This window comes from Python bivittatus, unplaced genomic scaffold (genome assembly GCF_059951505.1).
Source record: "Python bivittatus isolate LINGU-HERP-01145 unplaced genomic scaffold, Pbiv_v1 ctg000080_np1212, whole genome shotgun sequence".
NCBI lineage: Eukaryota > Metazoa > Chordata > Lepidosauria > Squamata > Pythonidae > Python > Python bivittatus.
In genome coordinates, this window is record NW_028277035.1 from 33768112 (window position 1) to 33790866 (window position 22755).

General features: G+C 37.4%; 1 protein-coding gene across 4 annotated transcripts in view; it reads right to left on the minus strand.

Moving 5' to 3' along the window:
* Positions 1-420: 420 nt before the first annotated feature.
* The window catches only part of KLHL3 (kelch like family member 3), a 57002-nt gene continuing 34667 nt past the window's right edge, over positions 421-22755 (minus strand). For all 4 annotated transcript variants that reach the window (XM_007427461.3, XM_088133790.1, XM_088133791.1 and 1 more), the window contains exons 6-15: positions 22285-22394; positions 20635-20751; positions 17979-18128; positions 16907-17024; positions 12824-13021; positions 12106-12207; positions 11250-11378; positions 9825-9965; positions 8206-8349; positions 421-5787 (exon numbers count right to left, since the gene is read on the minus strand). In XM_007427461.3, the coding sequence (XP_007427523.1) occupies positions 5759-5787; positions 8206-8349; positions 9825-9965; positions 11250-11378; positions 12106-12207; positions 12824-13021; positions 16907-17024; positions 17979-18128; positions 20635-20751; positions 22285-22394 (1238 nt within the window). In that variant the 3' untranslated portion in view covers positions 421-5758. The remainder of the gene's footprint in view (positions 5788-8205; positions 8350-9824; positions 9966-11249; positions 11379-12105; positions 12208-12823; positions 13022-16906; positions 17025-17978; positions 18129-20634; positions 20752-22284; positions 22395-22755) is intronic.

Consider the following 22755-nt stretch of genomic DNA (forward strand, 5'->3'; position numbering starts at 1 on the left):
GGTTTAAGTGCAGTTACAGCTTGCCACTTTCCATACAACTTGAAGCAGCTTCTCCCAAGCATCTCTTGCATGCAGAATTCACTACAGCCAATATTTGAATAGCCTTTTCTTACTCATTCCAAGCAATGAGCGCTATACCAAAGCCTTCTCTCTCTCTCTCTCCACACACACACACACACACACACACACACATTTTCCAAGTGTTTCCATCAGCTACCTGAAGGAACAGGAAAGGTGAATGTTTTGATCAAAAAGCTTGCTAAGAGTTGTAATGTGCACATGTTGTAATTGCCTGGATGCAGAAAATAATAGGATTGTTGAAGCTTCATCACTGGGGGGGGGGGGGGGATTCCACCCCACGCTTTCTTTCACCAAAACCCTTGACAGGATCAGAAGATATACAAGATCAGTTTCATTCGCTCAACTTTATTCAACCAAAATTCAATGTGCTAGAAAATACACAGAACTTCATGTTGACAAGCTAACATTTTTATGAAGTCTTGAAGCTGAAAGAAAGGGGGGGGGGGAGAGAATAGAATCGCACCACCAACCAGTTGGTCCCACAGCAGTAATCACGTATAAAGAGTTAACAAATCAATGTCATGTTCCCCAATATGATTGGGGGGAAAAAACTGATTAAATTAATTATGGCTGCAATCTTGTGCACATCTATTTAGAATTAACTCCCACTGTTTAAAGTGAAACTTGCTTCTGAGTAAACATGCACAGGATTGTGTTGTAAATAGTATAGGATCATAGCTACATTGTATCTCAGTCTAGTTTATTTTTGTAAAAAAAAAAAAAAAAGCTTTGCCTTTACAATCTTCTGTTAGTCTTAAACGGTATCTTATACAATATATTTATAAATTAAACATCACAGCATTTATTGCTACCACGCAGGAAAATAAAATAATTTAGGATACTGGAAACAAAGACAGTTTTGGGTTCTTATACTATATACTATACTTATCACATAATGAGCACATTCAGATGTCATCCTTAACCAAACATTATATGCACAAGCAGCATCTTACAGGCTCCCTCCTGCCTTTGCATTGCAACAAACCATCATCTATCCATAATCCAGGATTAAACTCTAATTTGGGGTGATAAGAACAAACTATGGAATCCAGTTAGAAACTGGGCTACAGAAGGCGGCCTGAAATTCAACTGAATGTAATCATTACATGTTTTCAAAAACACAATATTCTGGAAGAGCTACTGGCAAACTGCCCCTTTACATTACCCCAAATCTGTTAATTCAGTTATATTCCAAATGTGGATCGTTATTTTTTTTTATTTTTCAGTGCCTTCAAATCAGTCTTGACTCCTACACATAAACAGGAAACAAGCCCATTAAAATAGTGGACATGTGCAATTGTTTGATTGAAAAGGTAAATAATATAATATCCTAAGTCTTCAGTGTACAAATAGTGCAAAAAATAAAACAATTCCCTTTTCACTGCTTAATCATGCAGTGCTATTTAGGATCTATGAAATATATATAATAGTATCTGGCTGAAGCTAGTTAAATACAAAATGAAATCCAGTTAACCTGTCTGAGCTTTATTTAAGCCAATTTATACCCAAATTCAAATAAAGTTAGCAGCTAATTCATAATACTAGGACAGAGAAACTAGCTCCATTTACACATGCTGCATAAATACAGCGCTTAGTTCTGAAAACATTTTAAATACAGTAGTGCTTTGTGATTTAACTTCTGGACATAAGCTCGTCCAATAAGCTAGCTGCTTGCAAACTCCTCGGCTACTGAACATTCCAAAGTTTGAAACATCAAAGGAGTTGGGTTTATCATTGATTTCTGGATTGGAAAAAACCCAGGCAGCCACTAGATGGCAGTTGAGACGCACAGAAAACTCTGGAGTTTTGCACCCCGGTTGTTATGCCTAGTGAACCACAACAGCAACTGAAAAGTTAGGAGGAAATAGCGCATCCATGCCCATTAAGTTGGCATCATACTGATTTACTTTAAAATACCGGGGGGGGGGGGGGGTTCTGCTGCAGCAGCTTCCAAGGAAGAAAATCTGCAATGTATTTGGGAGCATATATTGAGCAGCGACATAAAAACAGTCTTTTGCATTTGCTTTTAGGTTTTGCATCTCTAAACCAGGTTTATGGAAGATCATCTCACAGCCAAATGAGCCACCTTTTGGATGAGAGATTGCACAACAGCTTCGGTGAATGGTATTTGAAAAAAGATCAGCTCTCAAAGCCATCTTGGAAAGAAGCTTTACTTCTAAACTTGCCTTCTGCATTTAGCTCCAGAGCATGTTTCATTAATACAGAGAACCAGAGAGAAAAGTAAAACAATCCTGATGCACAAGATGAAGCACAATATACCCTAACATTTTTTTAAAAAGTGAATAGGTAAACATGTGGGCACGTCTGTGTGTGTCTCAGTTCAGAATGTTATTAGTCACAGAGGTAACAGTGCACTGTTAATTAACATTGAGCAGGATTGTGTCCTTTCCATAAGCCATCATAAATAAATGGCTGGTGAAAATTGGGCCCATGGTGTAAGGATTAGACACTAATCATAATTGCCACCAACATCAAAAGAGATCCAAGAACTCATTAAGAATTATCTTACAAAAATAATTACATTTAAATTTGCCAGCTCTAAAGCTATATTTTCAAGCCCTATAAAAAGGCAATCTTTGAAAGGCTGTGGCTCAGAATTGGCATGGTGCAAATGAAAGTTATTTCAAAAGCGCTTTGAAAGGGCTATTGCAGCTGGTTGTTGTGTCACAATTATTAATATTGCATAGCTGAGAAATGAGGTCACTTGACTTGCATTAACCCTGCAAGTTTACCCACAGAAAGAGTGACACATACCATTTGCTGGTGTTAAGTGGCTCTTAGCTGAAACCAATGCCATTTATGAACAACCAGCACACTAGTTTGTAATTTTCCCCCCAGCTGTCATATGGGAACATAGGTGCCACTTTATAGCACAGCTAGACAGCAAAATACATTGCCTATCAGTGGTGGAATATAAGTAGCTTGTAGCTTTGATAAAAAGTTGGATTTCAATGCATATACATTTGTGAAAAATACTTGCATCATCAAATGAGGTAAATATAGCCTTACTACTTTAGGAATTCCAAAATTAGCATCATAGAGCAAAAACAATGGAAAAAAAAATCTCAGTTGTATTTCAATGACTTGAATGGTCTACATGCTGTAGTCTTCACCATGGGGATTACAGGAAGCATTTTCCACCTGTTGAGTGATTCATATCTGCTACAGGCAAGATTAACAGAATCCTACCCAGACGTATGCCCCAATGAGCACAACAGGATTTATTGTCTGACGAGGAGGAATATTCAAGGCAAGAACCCTAGAGATTTTTGAGCAAAAACCAGTGGTGTCCAGTAGACCTTCCAGGAAGGTTTGTGTAGGTGGTGGTGAGAAAACAGGATGTTTAAATCCTGTTCCACAAGTGACCATCTATTTGTTTATAAAACATTGAATGTTGTCCACTGCCATCACATGCAAAGTCCTGGTTCACATATAACTTTCAGACAAGATGTGATTTGTTTGCTTTTGGCTAAATAAAAATGTCAACTCAACCCATTATTGCTTAGCATTAACATCCAAGCCAGGCCACTCTTCCTGGCTATGCCCTGTCAAAATCTCCACAGCATTCCCAAATCTTCCTCGGAAGGACTGGAGATTTGCCATAGGAGGTCAGTATTCAATGTCTCTGGATGGAACTCCTATGTGGAGAAAAGGAAGCTGTATGTCATTGACCCTCACACTCTGTACAGAAATGCAACTGATAAAACGGTTCTTCTCCAGCCCACCTTTAGAAACAATTCCTTAGTGACAGGTTACCTTGGTAGAAAGGAAGAAACACACATGAAGAAAATGCTATATTCTACCTTAAGGTGTGGGTTGAACTGGCAATAATCAGGTTCTGCTCAAGGTTTAAACAGCAGCTAGGATTGCTCTATGTGCATTCTTACCCTTTGATACTGTCCCATTTCTGCCAGTATGCAAAAAGGAACTGCAAGATGTAGAGGGTGTTTTTTAAAGAATAAAGGGAAGAAGTCCTTTATAGGAAATAATCCAGTCTTGCCTTTAAAAACACTTACTGAAAATTATGTTCAATTGCATTTTCTGCTTCACTGCTAATGTTTCACAGTTGCTTTAAGTGACAGAAAAGCTAATGACAAATGAGTTAAGTGCTTTCCTTAAAAATCAAAATAAAACAGAAAAGACGATGATAGTGGAGAACAGGAAAATATGTGTTTTTGGGGGAATGTTAGCTATGACAGAAAAGTTGTAAGGATATAAGAACGTATTTCTAACAACAAAAATATTTTTCATGTGATGATAGTTTTGATTAAGAAAACAGCTAGAAGAGAATCAGATACAGATCAAGTCATGTAGTTGGATGATTTTCCCTACTCTGAGAAGTCACTTACCTTTCCTTTTTAGAGTAAATTAACTCCAAATGACTTTTTTACACATAGAACAATGAAAGTATGGATAACATTTAAAAGGATAGCTCTAGCTGGAAGAATTAAACAATGATGGGGTGGAAGACACTTAAAAGTTTTAAATATCTTGGGCAACTGATGGTGAATGGCCAGATGCATGAGAGGTATATGCAGGAATCCAGTTCTTCAAATCAAAGCTTAGCTGGGATTTGCTAGATGATTTTTCCAGTCTTCTTGACATCCCACCTGCTCTTCTGAAGATCCATTTCCACAGAAAGCCTTGCCCAAAATTCCCTTAGCCCTTCTACTTGGCAGTACCTTATCATCCAGGCATGCTACTGCTCCTGTTCCTGAAGTGGCTTATGGTCCCACCTGAAAACCCCAAACCATCACAAAGTTCCAAGGTTCTCTGGAATTTGGTGGCGTATTTTCCATCATGCTACAAGATGAAACGATATCATAATACCAAAAACAGACTGCAGGTCCAGCTTGCATTTTCTGATTGGTTTTTCAGTTGTTGCCACAAAAGTATTATATTCCCCCACCACTCCACTGAAAAGTCAAACTTGAGGAAAAGTGTCTGTTCAAAAAGCAGTAGGTCCCTCGAGAACACTGCATTTCAAAGGTGTTACTGGTATTTGGGTATTTGAACCTCAGAGAAAGACACTACTTGGCTCATCAAACCAATTTGATGAATGTGGGTTTTTGCCTCAAGAGAAAGTCATACAGTGGATACTTCCAGCACCCAAAATTATACATTTACAGTTAGTCAAGTAGGATATGTACACAGAATGGATACAATACAGCAAATAAACTTCTGGCCTGCTTCCCGGACAGTTTTTTATGGGTATTTTGAAATTTCTAGTGTCTGTAGGTTTAATTAAGTACTTATTATAAGCAAGTAAAAAATTATGTCTAATACTTATTCACTGTCAGTAGCAAAGTACTCTAAAAAAGTTTCTCCCAGTCACATGCTGTAGAGAAACATTTCCTCTCTCTTGAGAAATTCACTTCAATCTCAATCCTGGCTGTACATAAAACAGCTCACACAAAGACAGGACAGAACACCCACAAAATAAGCAACACCTTATTTCTGGAATTTGTTCCCAGCAGTGGCATGTTCACATTGCTGCTCTGCCCATTGTTGAGCAGAAGGTGATGCTCTTAGTATATGCTTGTCAGGCTAGAGGTGCAGTGTTAGTATGGCAATTAAGAGTCCCCCATCGGTATCTTCCAAAACACATCAAGCTAGACAGACATCTTTTCTTGCTTTGCATTCACGCAAATGGGTGTCACAACGGTTTATGGATCACAGCTACACCTACAAGGGAGAAAAGTAAATGGACATTCAATGCATTCCATTCAAGTTGATTTAGAGATTAATTTTCACCTAAAATAGTGAACAGACATGCTCAAGATCTTGAGTCTTAAACTACTGACTCCTTCACAAATGAAGTCTCTTTGCTTATCATCGTCACACAGCAGACAGATTCCAACAGACCTATTATTTTGCCACATGTGTATCACTGATGGGAGCTATTATTGAGTGAAAGCATAATATTGTTCCCTGTCCTGAAGCAATTAGCAAAAAATGTCACAGATTTTAAGTTAATCACTTGTTTTCAAGTAGTAAAATTACTAGAAAGTCTATGAGAAATTGCTAACTCACTTCCTTCAAGGAATACATTGTTTTGTTATAAAATGGTAAGCGTAAAACAATGAAAATGACCATACAGAAATCATTAATAGCGTAAGTAAAAATACTGATTGTGTTAAAGGGGAGACCCAAGAGAATGTACGATGAATTCTGGGTAACTGATAACCAAAAAACCCCTCTGATGAGCAAACAGGTTTGGATATTATCTGAAATGAGAATGATGGAATAAAACCCACAGCACAAGATTGTTATATGAAGGACAGAGTTGTAGATCTTTAGTTAAAAGTATACAGAGCTTCCACTCATCACTTGGTGAACAAAATTACTGTGTAATATGTTAAAGATTCTACACTAATTTGCTTGAGTCAGATTTAATTAGTCCGAAGACTAATATCTGAATATGTTTCAGAGACATTTTAGGAATTTAGATTGTGAGCCACAATTTAAAGGACAAAAATTAATACTAGCAGTGAAGCAATGTTTTCAAAAAGTAAAAATATAAGCTGATTTGGAATGAACCATAGTTCATCTCGAAGCTCAAACCAAGCTGCATCAGGTAATTGGATACAAATATTTGGGACTTAGAAATGAGAGTTCTGTACTTTTCCTTAAGTTTTATAGACTCCACTATCAAGGAGGGCTGAGAAAATACTACCTCCTCACAAATGGTTGAGAGGCTGAAATCTGAAACAGTCTCCGCTGCCAAGAAAAAATACGTTATGTTTTAATTGACAATTTGTATTTTTGAATAAAAATAGAAAAACGATCTAAACATTCCTGCTAGTGACAGACCTGAATGGTGAGCTAAATGATGCCAGACATACTTCTTATTGTGTCTAATGACACAGAGCAGGTGAGATATTTTAAATATCTTGAGAGACCTTTTTCAAGCCTCTACAATGAATTACGCCTTCTCCATGACCCCAAAAGCACCCCAGCAATTTTAATGCAGGGGAAGAATTTTATTCCAGCTGCCATCATGCAATTACTGCATTGGGTGCAATTAGACCTTTATTTTAACTTCATCCCCCTTGAAAATACAGGCAATCTTTTTTAAGGTCTCTCTTTTTTTAGGCCTTTATTCTAACGTCATCCTCTTTGAAAAAGTACAGTCTTTTTTAAGATGTCTTTTTTTTTTTTTTACTTCTAGATGTGTCCGTAATGCACTCTGAGACGAGAAAATGGGCTGCTGAGAGTCAAAACTATAGTCATTTTATTTAGTAGGCTTCAACTGGGCTGTTCTCCTTAATATTCCTGTGGTGGTGGTAGAATGGCAATATGACCCATGTGCTCTAATAGGGTCTCTCGCATAAGGATCATATAGGACTTGAAAGGGCAAAAGATAATTTACTTATCCTAAGTATTTTCTATAGCCTGCCTTCATGGTTTCCCCTTAACATTTTGAGAGGTGGAATCTCCAAGGTTCTGCCCATATGAACTAGGTGAGACTGAGAAAATGCTGCCACACTGTGAGTTTATTCTGGCTCTTACTAAAGGTTACTTCAACCTTTCTTAAAACATATTTCAGCTACCCAGGACAATTTTATATTCGATATGTCTGTTGGTAGAGATTACATAGCTACATATTTTGTTGCAAAATATTTTGCAGCTACAAGGATTTGTCACATTCTTGTAGCCCCTCTAGGATTGATTTGGGTTAATTTTTTAAAGGCTAAATATACTGATTTCTTATTATTTTATTTTGTTACCATCATTTTATCCATTCACATCTGTTTTATACTGATTGAATTTTTAGTTTGTGTTTGGCCCAAGCCTGCAATAATCTACGTATGTCGGTCTGCACGCAGGCATGTTTGTGTTTTCATGGATTGGTTGGTTTGTTCATTGGTTTAAATAAGCTTTTCAAAGCTGTAAAAAGGTAAGATGCCAATGGCATAATGTTAAATCATCAATGGGTAACTCTAATGAAGACACAAATTCTTATCAAAGATCTGGGATCCTGTCTGGCTCAGTCAGGAAAAATGATCAGCAGTCCTCAACAAAAGCCACAGCAGGAAGTTGAACAACATATCATCAATTTGTCTATCATTCTGTTCCTATCTAAGCCAATACACTGCTTACCTGCATAACTTCTTCCAGTGCTCATGTTGCTCGGTAATAAGGTCCACTTGTCAGTGACAGGATTATAGTATTCTACAGAGGCCAAATTGCAAGACCCATCATCTCCCCCAACTACATAGAGAAGTCCATTCACTGCACACACACCTATAGAGAGAACAGAAACAGTAGGCCTAAAGTTATAATTTTTATTGGCTGCTGTTATGGCAAGACAGAAGGCCAAATTTAACATTAATTTTTATTATTAACACTTGTTATTTCATGATTTACTGAAATCACACAATTTTAATCAGTCATACTAGTGTTTCTGTTTGCACTTTTTTTTGCTGTTTTTCTAACCATTAAGAAAACATTATTTGTGAAAAGCCAGACAACCCCCATGCATAAAAAAAATGATGAATAGATAACTAATAATTGTGTTTGTGATACATAATAAAAATGAAAAATAATAATAATGAAAAATGGATCTAAGAATTCTTGTTAGCTATGAGTTCTCAACAGCAATCCATGTAATTCTACACATGTATAAGTGGAAAACTGAAATAAAATAACAAATTATTAGCAAAAGCCTATATATTTTTTCTATATTTTTTTCCTCTTTTAATTGTAAATTGCCCAGAGTTATTAAGGAATTGGGCAGCCTTGAAATTGAATTAAATAAATAAAGAATGAAGCAACCCGTGTTACTCATTTATTAAGCATGGCATCCATTCTGCAATAAATATGAATTGAACTATCTCCCATTTAATTAATTAAAAATGAGCAAGTATACCCTGTTTAAAATGCTTGTCCTGGGGCCTAGCAAATGATGAGATTTACAGGACACAAATGTTTCAAATTTCAGATACCCAGAAACCCTTTAAAATACATTAATTCTTGTGGTTTTATGCCTTCTCTCATCAAACTCTGTTCCATGCACTATTATATTACATTTTATAAATTCCCAAATTTTATCACTATTTATGTTGTACCTCTTGTATACTATCCTAACATTTATAAAAGGCAAATGTGATTTTAAAATATTTTAATATTCCCTCTCTCTCCTGTCTCTCTCTCTCATTATTTAAATATATTTCTTTACATATCCAAGATATAGAAACATGTAATTAAAAAGAACATTAAATGCCCTGCAAATCATGCCCCTTGTTGGATTCCTGACATTTTGGCTGCCCACTAAGTTACAGATGCATAGAAGACTTCCTTATTTGACACTGTTTCTACAAATATTTTCAAATCTGCTGGACTTAAAGCATGTAGACTTAAATAAATATTAATTTAAAAATAAAACATCATTACCTTTTTATTGCTAAAGTAACTACAAGTGTTGTGGTGCTTTAAAGACTCACACATTTATTATTGTATATCCTTGGTGTTGATATTTCCCTTAACTGCTTTGTTTATATCTGAACAGTGATATTTATTTATTTATTTATTTATTTATTTATTTATTTATTTATTTATCAAGCTTATCCCTGCCCATCTCCCCCCAATGGGGGACTCTGGGCGGTTTACAACAGATTAAAACAATAAATAAATACATAGTTAAAATTTATTTAAAAAAACACATTTACACAGAGTAGAAGGAAGAGGAAATAGGATATAGAAATGTTTGGGGAAAATACCTGCATTTCTTCTACACATATTCATATCTGCTACTTGTTTCCATGTATTTGTTCCGGGATCATATACTTCCACACTTTTCCTCACCAAAGGACCATCATGACCTCCAGTAGCAAACAGCTGGCCACTAAGAACACCAACACCTGAAAAGCCAAACAGGGAGTCTCAGGATCTATTGTAAATCAACTTCTGGATATGGATGATAAATGCTGCACCAAGATCATACCCTTGAAAGAGCACTAAACAGCACAGTATCCACTGTGGTAGCTATTACAGACAACTAACAATCTGTAATGGGTAGAAGGAATAAACTTGAGGACAGGAGGAAGAGCCACAGCCAAGACAATAGTCAGATAAAAGAAATCTGAGTCCAGGGAAGAAATGTAATTTGAGAAAGCATCTCAGACTGAACCCTCCCTAGTTCTCACAAAGATAAAGGGAGGCGGGGGGAAGCATATTCAGGCTTGCAAGATTCTGTCACTGTAACCTTATAATATATAGTATTAGCATTCATAACTTTGGTTTCCTAGACTGGTCCACCTTGAAGGGCTGACAGAATTGGCCTAGAATGGGGAGAAAATCTAAGGCTACCTAACATCCCTTTCCAGCCCCTAGGAATGGACATTTCAGGGCTCTTTTTTCTTCCTTTCTTTTGGGGGCATTTTAGGGATTTGGGAGGGTGAGGTAGGAGCTCTAACCCTTGCCCAAACCCACCCTAAAGTGGGCCAATGTTTCCCATCTGGGAGGAAGTGAGGGGCAAAACAGCATGGCTACCTGTCTTTTTTTTTTTTTAACCATTAAGAGTCGCGATGTTATAGCTAGTAAAAGCTGTGCTTTCCACTGTGGCCAACTAGAGATTTCCCCTTAGTAGTCCATTTCACTAGGTACACCATTGAAAGTCAAGGTAATAAACAAAAATCAATTACATAGAGACAGCCTTAGCCATGAGGCAAATACACAGTCACTTCTATGTTCTAATCACGTTCGTGACATCTGTAAGGGCTTTTGTGAAAAGGAACTGCTGAAGCTATAAATATTCCGTGTCCAATTACCTCCTTTGGATATGTCAGTCTTGGCTACTACCTGAACCTAATACTAGCTAGACTGAATTGTTACATCTGAAGCAGACTTCAACTTAGCCCTCAATAATCATGACAAATGCATAAGGAACTAAGTCCATTTAACATCCCAACTTGCTAGTCAATGTTATATTCAACTTTTTCTTTAGATAGTGCATATTTATCTACTCCAGCCCAATATGAAGCTATCTGCTTTGGCCTGAATGCCTACCAGCCATAAGGAGACTGGCACAAAGAACTGGGAAAAAAAACAAAAGGAAAGGAAATATTTGCTTATGTTGCAGAAATCTAACACTTTAAATAAATTTAGGGTCTGTCCTAGGAGGAGGATAACTTGGGATAAAATACCTGCACCACTGCGCCGAGTACTCATATCTGAAACATAAGACCATTCATTTGTAGCTGGATTATACTGCTCCACAGTACTAAGGCACTGACGTGATGCTCCATCATAGCCACCAACAGCATACAGTTTACCTAGAATGTGCAGCATCAGCCATCAACAGGATTAATTAGAGGAAAATATATAGTGAATATTTTACAACCAGTTTTTCATCACTGCTGATCTGATTATCACATAATAGACATAATCTTGTTGAAGATCTACAAGCTTGGTGGCAGTAATTATAATATGCTTCAATTAACTTTTATTGGGCATTTCTAATGACAGATCAAGGCAATGAGAAAGTCTTGCAAAGCAAGAAGCTTTTTAAAAGCTCCAGCTACAAGCAGCAATCATTTCAGGTTTTTCCCTTATTATAAAATGGAATGGAAGTGTATTAGTTACTGACACTTTTTAAAACCATGTTGCCGATTGCCGGAACTCCAAGGACCTGTTTTAAGTCCCCCTCGTTCAGCGCCATCATAACTTTGAATCATTGCCGAACAAATGGTCATAAGTTGGGGATTACCTGTACATGACACATATTGGCCAGTTCAGGAATTCTTTCCTCTACCAATTTTCTTTCCAGACCAGGGGGTAAAATATATACAACACTCTCAATAAGAAAAATACATGGAAAATGTAACCAACTAAGCCTCAGTCACAGCTGTACTTATAGAACACCAAAGATGTATTTACAGAAAAACATCTAGGGTCACCTGACCCGTTTAACTGGCTGAATGTGATATCGTAATGTTTGTAGTTGCAGTGTTGCAATACTGTACATAAAATGTGAGTGACTTCAGAACAGAAAATTCTTACCCTCTACAACTCCAACTCCAACACTGCTTCTTCTTGTGTTCATAGGTGCCACAAAAAACCATTCATTGATCTTATAATTATAAGCCTCCACAGATGCCAGGCCTAGTTTGAAAACATGAAAAGGGGGGTTTACTCCCATAATACAGGGTTTTCCTATCACAGAAGTCATCTTACAACAATTATTTCCCTTCGGGCAAAAAGGGTATGGAAGCAAGCCAGAGCTCCTTTGATAATCAGGAAGCTTCTTTTCCAGGCATGAAAGCTTTCCTTACCCATTGCAATAGTCACGCGCTTGCAATAAGACACGACCCCTGAGAATAATATCCCAGTTCTGATTATTGATCAATGCTTCACAGTGCATTCTAAAAACACTACTTAACACTGAAGAGACATTCAAAGAGGGGTTCTGTAGAATCTTATTCACTACGTTCTTGTGGCAATTTGAAGCAAAGTGTTTTCTTAAGTAAACATTTAGGTTTTTCTTCCAAGGGGCAAACCAAAATGAACCATCCTTAAAAATTAACCCACCCCAATAAGCTTCAGTGCTATCCATTTCCCCAAGAGATCATTATTGAAATAAGTGGGGGCATAACACAAGTAGGTATAGAATGTCAACGGCTGTATTTATGAACAGAGGGACACTTATTCCAGAAGGAAGTCTTAAGAATAAGGATTTGAATATTCTCCCATTGGTGCTGGCCTTTGGGCAACAACCTACCAGTGCTTCCATCAAATCCACCAACAGCATACAGGAGCTCATTGAGCACGGCAGCCCCTAAAGTGCTTCGTCTTTCTTGCATACTAGCTATAGATGTCCATTGATCTTTCACGGCATCATACACATCAACTGTTCGAACTCGCAAGGAGCCATTGAAACCTCCCACTGCATAGACCTTGCCTGCCATGAATACCACCCCTGTAAAAATAAATTGGAAAAGAGCAGAACTTTAAGCAAATCATAATTCTGCCTACCACAAAATTCCTATCCCAGCTTCTCATATTAAGGAAGCCACAAAAGGTTCATTAAAAAAAAAAAAAAATCACAGGAAGGTGTGAATTACCATGTTAACCTTTGTGTTAGCAATTTCTGGCAGTTTTTAGCATTGACATGATTATATTCACTTGGTATAATCCACCAGTCAACAGAAACATTTGGTAACAACCAGTATGAGTTATTTTTATATATTACACAAATAAAAAGCTGGACTGGACACCAAGTACACCCAACTAGCACCTGCAGTTCCTGATGAATTTTCCTTGGATAATGCACAAGTGTCTGCAATTGCATATTTGTTGATTACACTCAACAAGATTTTAGTGCAGTACATTAAATGGCTTTTAGCAGCTGCTGAAATGTATTTAGAGAACCTGTTAGCAGAAGCTAATTCAATTCTAATTATCATTGATGTTCATTGCAGCAGTTCCCAAAATTGGGAGGCCAGCAAGCACATTTGGAATTTGGAAAGCATATCATGGGTATTCTCACCAAATGGGTGATATGAGGGCTAGTTCAGAATGCAGCGGTGTGTATAATTTGGGGCATACCACAGGGGTATGTGGGTATATTCACATAAGGCCACTGCTATATGAGCTGCACTGGTTCCCAAGTGCCATTCAAAGCACTGGTTTTCACCTTAAAAGCCCTGCATGGCAAAGGGCCAGATTACTTGCAAGACTGCCTGTTTCCACTAGTTTATGCCCATCCCATCAGACCTGGCAGGGTCTGTGTCCCTTCAATGAAACAATGTCATCTAGTGGGACCCAGGTGGCTTGCCTTCCCTGTTGCAGCACCTGCCCTATGGAACCGCCTCCCCCCAAGACCTGAATGGTCTTGAAGATCTAGCTTTCCTTCAGGCACTGAGGCCAGGATGACAGTGAAGCCTGGTATGTGTGTGTTGTTCTGTGCGATGAGACATGAGAAGCCTTGGTTATTTTTAATTATGTATTGCCTTATGACTTTTATACTGTGTGATTTATGCACTTGTTTTGTTAGCTGCTCGGAGTTACTAGGTTAAGTTGAGCGACCATATACGTACATTCTTTGAATAAATAGATGAACCACTGGGCTTCAGCCAACTACTAGTTTTATTTTTTAAGAATGGGTCTGGAGCCTGAGTGGTTTGCTGCTTGACATCTTTTTGTAAAATGAAACTGTGTGATAAGAAGCCCAGGGGACGTTGAAGAAGTGCCCATGGGGACTGCATTTGGGACCTTGGCTTTACTGCTTTGTTCTGTTCAGCATCATTCAGCAAGCTAGTGAGCTGTAGGTACTCTATTTGCTAATAACTCCAAGCTGGTGGAATGCAGGTAATAGCGTACTGGCTTGCAAGGTGGTCTCTAGAGTAGAGATCCCAGTTTGCAAAGAATAAGATTAGCCTGCTTGGGGTAAAACTGAGCTTTGGCTGCCCTTGTGGAATACTGCCCCAAATGTAACCAAATTGACCAGTACTATCCTTACCATTAGTAGGGAATGTGGCATGGGCATAAGTAGGAATATGACTAGGAACATAAGTCTATTTATTCTCTAAGTACAAACTATTAAGTAGAAGCTTCAACTAACCAAAAATAGGATGGACAGCTGTTATCAATATTCATGGGCCCAGATGACCATGGCATATGGAAGACTGCAACTTGGAAATATATATAGTAAACAGCATGAATTAAGATACTAAATGAATGAAAAAAAAATGATAAATTGTGTGTCTATCAAAAAAAAAGGGGAAGGATATAATAGATCTAAGTAAAAACGGTCTGATCTTGTAGAGTAGAGCTGATGAATACAGGAGAGAAGTTAAAAGCCTAAAATGTATATTAGAAAGCTGAGTTAGTGTCATCTAGATTATTATGGATATATATGAAAACATTCAATAATACACTGGTATGGTTGCATGTTACACTTCAGTAAACAATGACACTGAAATAACCAGGGATGCGTTTAGGAAAATTGTGCAGCATTCTAAATGAATTTGATCTGAAAGAAAAAGTTATTCTGTTAGGTGATATGAATAGGTGAGCAAGAATGAGAAAAGAGAGCGCAGAAAAAGTAAATTCAGGCCTTTCAGAAACCAATGGTGATTGTTCACTTAAAAAAAAGTCTCTTGAATTTATGCAGTTCAGGCATAAATATATGACTTAAACATATGCTTAAGAATAAGTATAAAGCATAGGTTCTTGTTTACTCTTGGCAAAAGAATGAACCTAAAAGCATAATTGATTGTTTATAATGAAGGATTTAGAGAATTAGTGAAGGATATAAGATATGAGATGTTCCAAATGTAACACAGACCATTTTGGTGGTGTCAAGAATCATAGAGAAAAATGGGCAAGGAAGAAAAGGCAAGATGTGAAAAGTTAGAAAAGTTAGAATGAATGAAGAACAGCTCCTTGAAGATAAAGTATGAGTCCTATATGAAAAAAAAAAAACTATTCAAGATATATTAATTTCCCATCAGAAGGGAAAATTATCAAAAGTAAATGCAAAAACTGCTGGGGAATGATTTTGTTATGTGCACCTGGAAAGGTATTTGATAGGATTCAAAAGGGTATGAGAGGCAACAATGAACAAAATTTGATAAGCATAGCACAACTTTTGCTGGACAGACAGTATACAGAATGTTTATTGAAGGTCTGTGGAGTTAGAGAGTGTGTAACAAACTGAATTGGGTTGAATGATAGGTTGTTTTGTGCAAATAAGGAGTCTGGTTGCTGAATGTGGTAAGAATCGTATCTGACAGTAACGCATGCATGAGAATAAATATGGTTAAACACTGGGGTGGGATTTATAGATAAATGTGTAAGGAATGCTTCCAGTGATGTCAGAGGTATTCTAATTGGGGATGTGAATGTGTGCGCGCTTTTGTATAAAGATGATGCTGTGTTGCTGGCTGAGAACCAAATTATTTGCAGTGAATGATATATAAATGGTAGGTTGTAATCAGGAGTATGAATCTCAGAATTAAGATACTGAATGTTTAGATAGTTGTGTTCAACAGAGAACATGAAGTCAAAAATCAAAACATTACAGCAAGTAGATGAATCTGTGTACCCTGCTTGCTAATGATGGGGAAATGGATAACAGACATTTTAAGATGTGTAAATGCTAGTGAAAAGACAGTAGGTAGGATGCAGATTGTTGAAAGAAGCAACAATTGCTGTGTGTAAGAGCGAACTCTGACCATTTTATTATAGAAACAATAGCTAGATATATCAACACAGAAGGAAGGTGAATGCACCAATAATTGGTTATTTAAGACGTATGTGTCTAAAACAGGAAGAATGATTCAGTGAATCAATATTGATTGAATGTGGACTAAATAGTGACCACCATAAATGAAGTATGTTGAACTGGTTCAGTCATACAGAAAAAATGAATGAGGACTGAGTTGCAAACCAAATCTGTGAAGGATGAATGGGTTCAGAAGATGGAGAAGACTACGAAAATTGTGGTTGAATAAGATCCTCAAAAAAGAGAGGTGAGAAGTTTAAAGAACAGAAAGAAATGAATGAATCAGGGTATAGGCATGATAGAAACAAGAACAGTTTGCTAGGATAGAAAAGAGGGGCAGAGCAAATAGTGCTGATGAAAACTAGAACTGTTTAGATTTTGTTCTGTTTCTCTTCTGTGTCCAGTTTCTTTTCTTACAAAATCTTACTTTCTGTACTTTGCATAATATTGCTTACCCTGAAAAGGAGTAGGGTGGTGGGTATGTTACATACCTACTTATAGGTGACAGAATATATAAACAATACAACAAATAATATTTGAATGATGATTGAGACCGTTATAATGAGCAAAACTTACCTGCTCTACATCTCCGAGAAGGAAGTTCAGCAATCTGATCCCATCGCTCCTCCTCAAAGTCATAACACTCTACACTTCGAATGGCTTTTGGTGCCTGCCCACCCACTACAATCATTATCTTGGTGAGAAAGGAAAAGTAATTATTGCATAAAGAAATCCCATATGATCATAGTCTTTTCAATTGAAATAGACATTCGGAAAATATAATTCTTAAACTGCTTTGTCTTCCAAAATAGCTGGGTGCATGAAACAGAATAAGAAATTGCTCAAGAAAAAAAGTTTAATAATAAAAGCATGGGAATTTGACATCTGCATGATATTAAAATTAAAAGTACAGCCAGAAAGTTGTTGCCATTATCTTTGGATAAGGCCTATGTACTTTGGCTTAATAAATGATATTGCTTTGTAAAAAGTCAGTAATTCAGAATCCAAAACACATGTTTTAACTAAAAACTGTGGCAACAGCTTGGAAAGATATGACAATGCTATGAATAATATGATTAGCAATGGTCATTAATAACAGAAGAGAGTAGTTTTAATATACAGGAACTTAGAATGTGAAAAAAATCAGAATGAAATCAAGCTAATGAAAAACAATACTTCCACATTTTAAACCTGTGCTTAATACTTGTTTGCATTCTTATATAAGTGAAAATCTAGCTTTAAAAGTTTCAGAACTCATGTTTGTCCCAACTAAAGTGTTCCTTCACAGGTTGGCTAACCTGAACTGATATTCATGGTCACCCACTGCATGCCAGTATTTAACATCTTTAGGAAGACTATACGTAGCCCCCTCCTTTGTGCTTTCTTTGCACCGTACATACCCTAAACTATGTCTGAGTGGTGTTTTCCATACCGTAGCGTGGCAGAAACAAGGTTTTGGCACACGGGAATTTAAGTGACTTCTGAATCAATGCTAAATAGAAAAACATTTGGGTAGGAAAAGTGTTCACTACTGGAATACAATGCCAACATATTTTTACACTTGGGCTGGAATCACTGCCAATGTCTATTGTACATACTAGAGTTCTGAACTAAAAAGTGAATTTTTTAACAAGGAAACATTGTTTACCTTTGGCAGACTGACTGGTGTCCTTGGTTTGGTTCTAGGATTTTTTATCAGCTGTCTCTGATCCAGAGGAAGTAAGTGATATTTCATGGCTTCAATGAGGAAGTCTTTACATGTATTATTATTCTTGATTAAAGCTTCTTCTTCAACTGTCTAAATATGTCAACACAGATTAGTGCAATGGCTGCATTTCACTAATGAACAACAGGTGGTGAACTTTAAAAATTATGTGCCAAGGGAAGTTTGCTTGATCTGTCTTGAAAGATTTAGATGTAATAGTTTTAAGCCACAAGGCATTCTGCCTATTCCACATCTGGTTCATTAAGTGGTTCCCATTCCTTACAATATTAGTTCTATTCAACGGAGCACTGATGCATGTTCTATGCATGAAATTGTGCTACCACCTTATCTAATTCAGTGTTTCCCAACCTCGGCAACTTTAAAATGTGTGGACATCAACTCCCAGCCATGCTGGCTGGGGAATTCTTGAAGTCCTCACATCGTAAAGTTGCCAAGGGTGGCAAACACTGATATCAAGTGAGGGTGGGAAATCCTTCCATCCTCAAGACACACACAGAGTTTTCAGGCACAGAAAAAAAACAGACATGGAAAGCGGCAGCGTGCAGGGTTGGAAAGATCTGAATCACTTTCAAATCCTATAAAAGTGGGGAAGATGGTAGCAACACTGCACAAATTTGGCTTTCAAATGCTGGGATCAGAAAAGATATTCTTCTTTACATTTCAGGAGAGACTGTTCTTTGCTCAGCCTAAACTGTTGCTTAACAGGCTGGGAGGAGTACAGCCTCCAAGGCAAACAATCCACAGAGATGGCCCTTCTTCTGCATCCTTGGTCCCCTCAACAGAAATTGGGAGACAATTATGTGATGCCCACATTGGCCACATAAAAAAAGACTGAATGCTGCCTGTAACTTGTAGGACACCCACATGTATTCTAAGTATTTTATTTTATGTGAACTGAGCATAAGATACTTTTCAAAGATACTTAATTATGACATAGTAGTTCTCTTTGGCACAGAAGTTATCTCACATGCTAATTTTTTTTTGAAAAAGCATTTGGTTTTTGTGGATGCTCATGCTTTTTTGAATTGCACTGATGTGGGAACTTAACAAGAAGACAAATGAAACAGGCACAGCATGTTCTTGTGATTGGATAATTAATACTACAAGAATGGGAGGCCATCCATTCCCCATCCAGTATACAATGACTGGGAGAACAAGCAGTTTATTATCACCAGGATAATACTGCTTTTCTTTTTCTTTTCTTTTCAAGTTAGGTAGATTGACTTAAATGCAAGAATTTAAAGATATGAACACATGTGTAAGACTACCTAAATAGTCTGTGTGATGACTATTTATGTAAATTGTAAGCTGCAGCCAGGCAGTAGGCAGGAGGAACAGGATATTTTTACAGTAATCCTATATTGGAAGTTTCTCAATCAGCATCTCTCCAGGTCTTTAGGAATATCTAAGTTTAACTTGTAATCTATGATCTTTACTTAATTTTTTTTAACAGCACTTGCTACGGGATTTGGTGTTTCATATTTTAGGAAAAGATTAACTTGGTCTTTATTAATATTGACATCTGTCTTGTCTTATCCTGTAAACTCCTTGGAAGAATTTTTCTCTGAAAAGCAGCTAACAGCAGCAAGAACAATAGTAACATGCACACATACATACATACATGCATGCATTCGGGCATCTATGGTCACTCAAAAACAGTACGCTTCAAGAGTCAGGACCTACAGCAAGCTTTCCCTGCTTGGTCTTATTGGACAGGAAGTTTCTACCCAAAGAAGGTAGATATCCAAATTCTAAGCATAAAAGGTTTTGAGAAGTCTAATGACACCAAGTGCGGCTCCTAAAGAAGTGGTGTCACATGGGTGAACCAGGTGGTGCCCATTATATTCAGGCCATTGCATTCTGGACCACCTGAAATTTCCACATGATCTTTAAAGGCAGCCCATGTAAAGCAAATTATGGTAGTCCAAACATGAAGTGACAAAAGCATAAGTGACAATAATCAAAGTATCTCCATCCACAAATGGCTACAATTAGCTCACAAGATGGAGTTATGCCATGGTCTCCACCTGCTCTTCAAGCAAGAGCCATGAATCCAAGAGGACCCCCAGTTATGGGTGATCTTTGGATGGGGAGGACAACCCATTCAGTGCTAAAGATTGAATTCCACAGGAATCCGTTTGCTTCTAAATCCACAGCCACTCCAGCTTGCTGGAACTGAATCTTGATACCCTCTTCTGTTCAGCCAGAGGTGGAGATGTATACATGATTATCATCAGCATACTGCTACAGCTTCACCCTATGTCAATAAATGACCTCTCCCAGTGATTACATTACTAAAAAAAACCCTACACAACGTGAAGTTGGTTTTAAAAATTCCAAATTCATATGTCATTACAATGCAAAATGGGGGCCTTTCCTGCACCATTTATTCTAGACAAATTTAATCCCTGTTCTGTCCAACTGAGCCTTCAGGTGAAGAAAGCATTGTGCACACCTAGCAAGAAAGCATGCAAAGGCTATGATTCCTAAGGCTGATAGATGAATGCATATCAAGCCATAAAGAAGCAGGTCAAGCTTGTACTATTTTTAATTATGCAAAGATCTGATGACTACTCACCTGTACAAGGTAATCTCTGGGCAAGAGAGGAAGACGAACATGCTCCATCAGCTTTGCCATGTGTTCCAAGCGAGATTCTTTGTCATAGTTTATCCAAGAAATGACAGCTTCAAAGACCTGCAAACAGCAAAAACTTGTTTGTCTAAAAGGGACATAATTTGTCATTACAGAACCCAACTTTGGAAGCAGTGATTCCATAAATTTTGCAAGAATAAGTCTGCAGAACCTAATTAAACACTTTTTAAAAGACAGAGGATGATGATAGAATAAGGTTTACATAAGCATAAAGACTGTGTGCAGGATGAAAATATAATACTTCAAATAAGCTATAGCTTGCATACTTTTAGACTTCAAATTATGTAGCACACTTCCGGTCCAGAACGTCAATTTGTTTACAATGTTGTGCAATAAGCATACATTATAACTGTTAGCATTCTGAAGCTGACTCAAAACCTCAAGGGCAATATTCACATTCTGATTTCATCACTAGAATAAAAATGTGTTTGGGGGGTATACTTAATTTGCCTGCTTCGAGTCTTTTGCATGACTATTTGGACAGTGTTTTAAGGGACAACAGGAAATAGGATGCTGGAGCGTACAGTATGTGATAGCAGGGAACACAAAAGACGCATGGAAAAATCATGGCATTCTATGAAATGAACGAAGGTGTACACCAGCCATTGGAAATCCTACTTTTTAGTTTAAAATAGATTTTGTAGGTTAGGGAAGGAAAATCCAAATATAGTCTAAATCACAAAGGTAGTCACATATATATAACCATTGTACATGTAAAATCTTGGTTTGTGTTGAATTCATCCAATCATCAGCAGCCAACATTTCTTTCAGTGCAGGGGTTCTGCCTGATAAGGAATCTCCAGGCTGGAGACTTGAATATCTGAGAGCATCAAAAAGAATGTTGAAGAAAAGGAGCTTTAATTAATGAATGTGCAGTAGGAGGAAGTTGCCAATGGGAAGTCCAGACTAAAGCGCTGATGGCGCCGATGCACATTTGTATGCTTGTGCTGCTTAAAAACCAAATCCTTCAGCCAGTGTAAATTAGGGATGGGACATTAAATTTCAAGTGGCACTAATTACATTCCATCCAGCTTGTTATACTTTCTACAAAAGTTTAATCAATTACTCATTTAGCAATGTTTTAAATTGTGAACCTTGATCTGTGTGCCTTCTCATCTTTTCAGCTTCATTAGTGGCCGTTTTGATGTATCCTTTTCCTGATCATATAAGGCTTCTGCCTTTAGGTGCGCTGAATCTTCTTAGGTTAGAGAATTTCAAAGCCTACTGGAGTTTATTCCACTTCTGTCTTAGTTCTGGACAGCACCATACAGAAGCTTTTAAATTCAAAGATGTATGATTGTGCTGATCTTTAAAACCCTAATTAGCTTGAGATCCTAATTAATACCTAAAGAAGCACCATTCCCTATGGCAGCATATCTGCGCCTTGGGATCTTCAGGGGAGGTTCTTCTCAAAGAAGAAGAAAATTTATTTCATTGTTAGAAGCAATTTCCATGTGACAACTAGCAAAAGTTGTTATTTATTTGAATGCTCAGGTCTTTCTCTTTCTCCTCTGTCTATACAGTGAAGCAAGTTTTGTTCTATTTCCATATTACAGAAGATACAATCAAGAATACCTTTTCCTCTGATGACACTGTGAGTTTGTCACTCGATATCAAGCTGCAAACCTGGTCCAGGCTTAGGCTAAGAAATTCTTCACCAAGCATCACCTCAGGAAAATGCTGCTCTGTTCCAAAGAATTGGAAGTTAAAAAAAGGAAGATCATAATGTAAATTCAAGTTTCCACTCAACACAAGGACTAACAACAATAGCTGAAAAATGAGATTTCACTGTATAAAGAATAACAGACTGACTGATGCTCAGGAGTGACACCAATAAAGAAAATGAGCTTCACAGTCACATCAACAGATGTACAGCTTGCTGCTGCACATGTGTGAAACTCTGAATTTCATAGACACATTGTAGAAGAGCCACAGCTAAGTACATGCTTGACATGCAAGGGGTCTCAGGTTCAGTCATGTACAGAAAACAACAAGAAAAAGAAGAACATCTGTCTGCAACCCTGCAGGCAGCATCTATCAACTGAT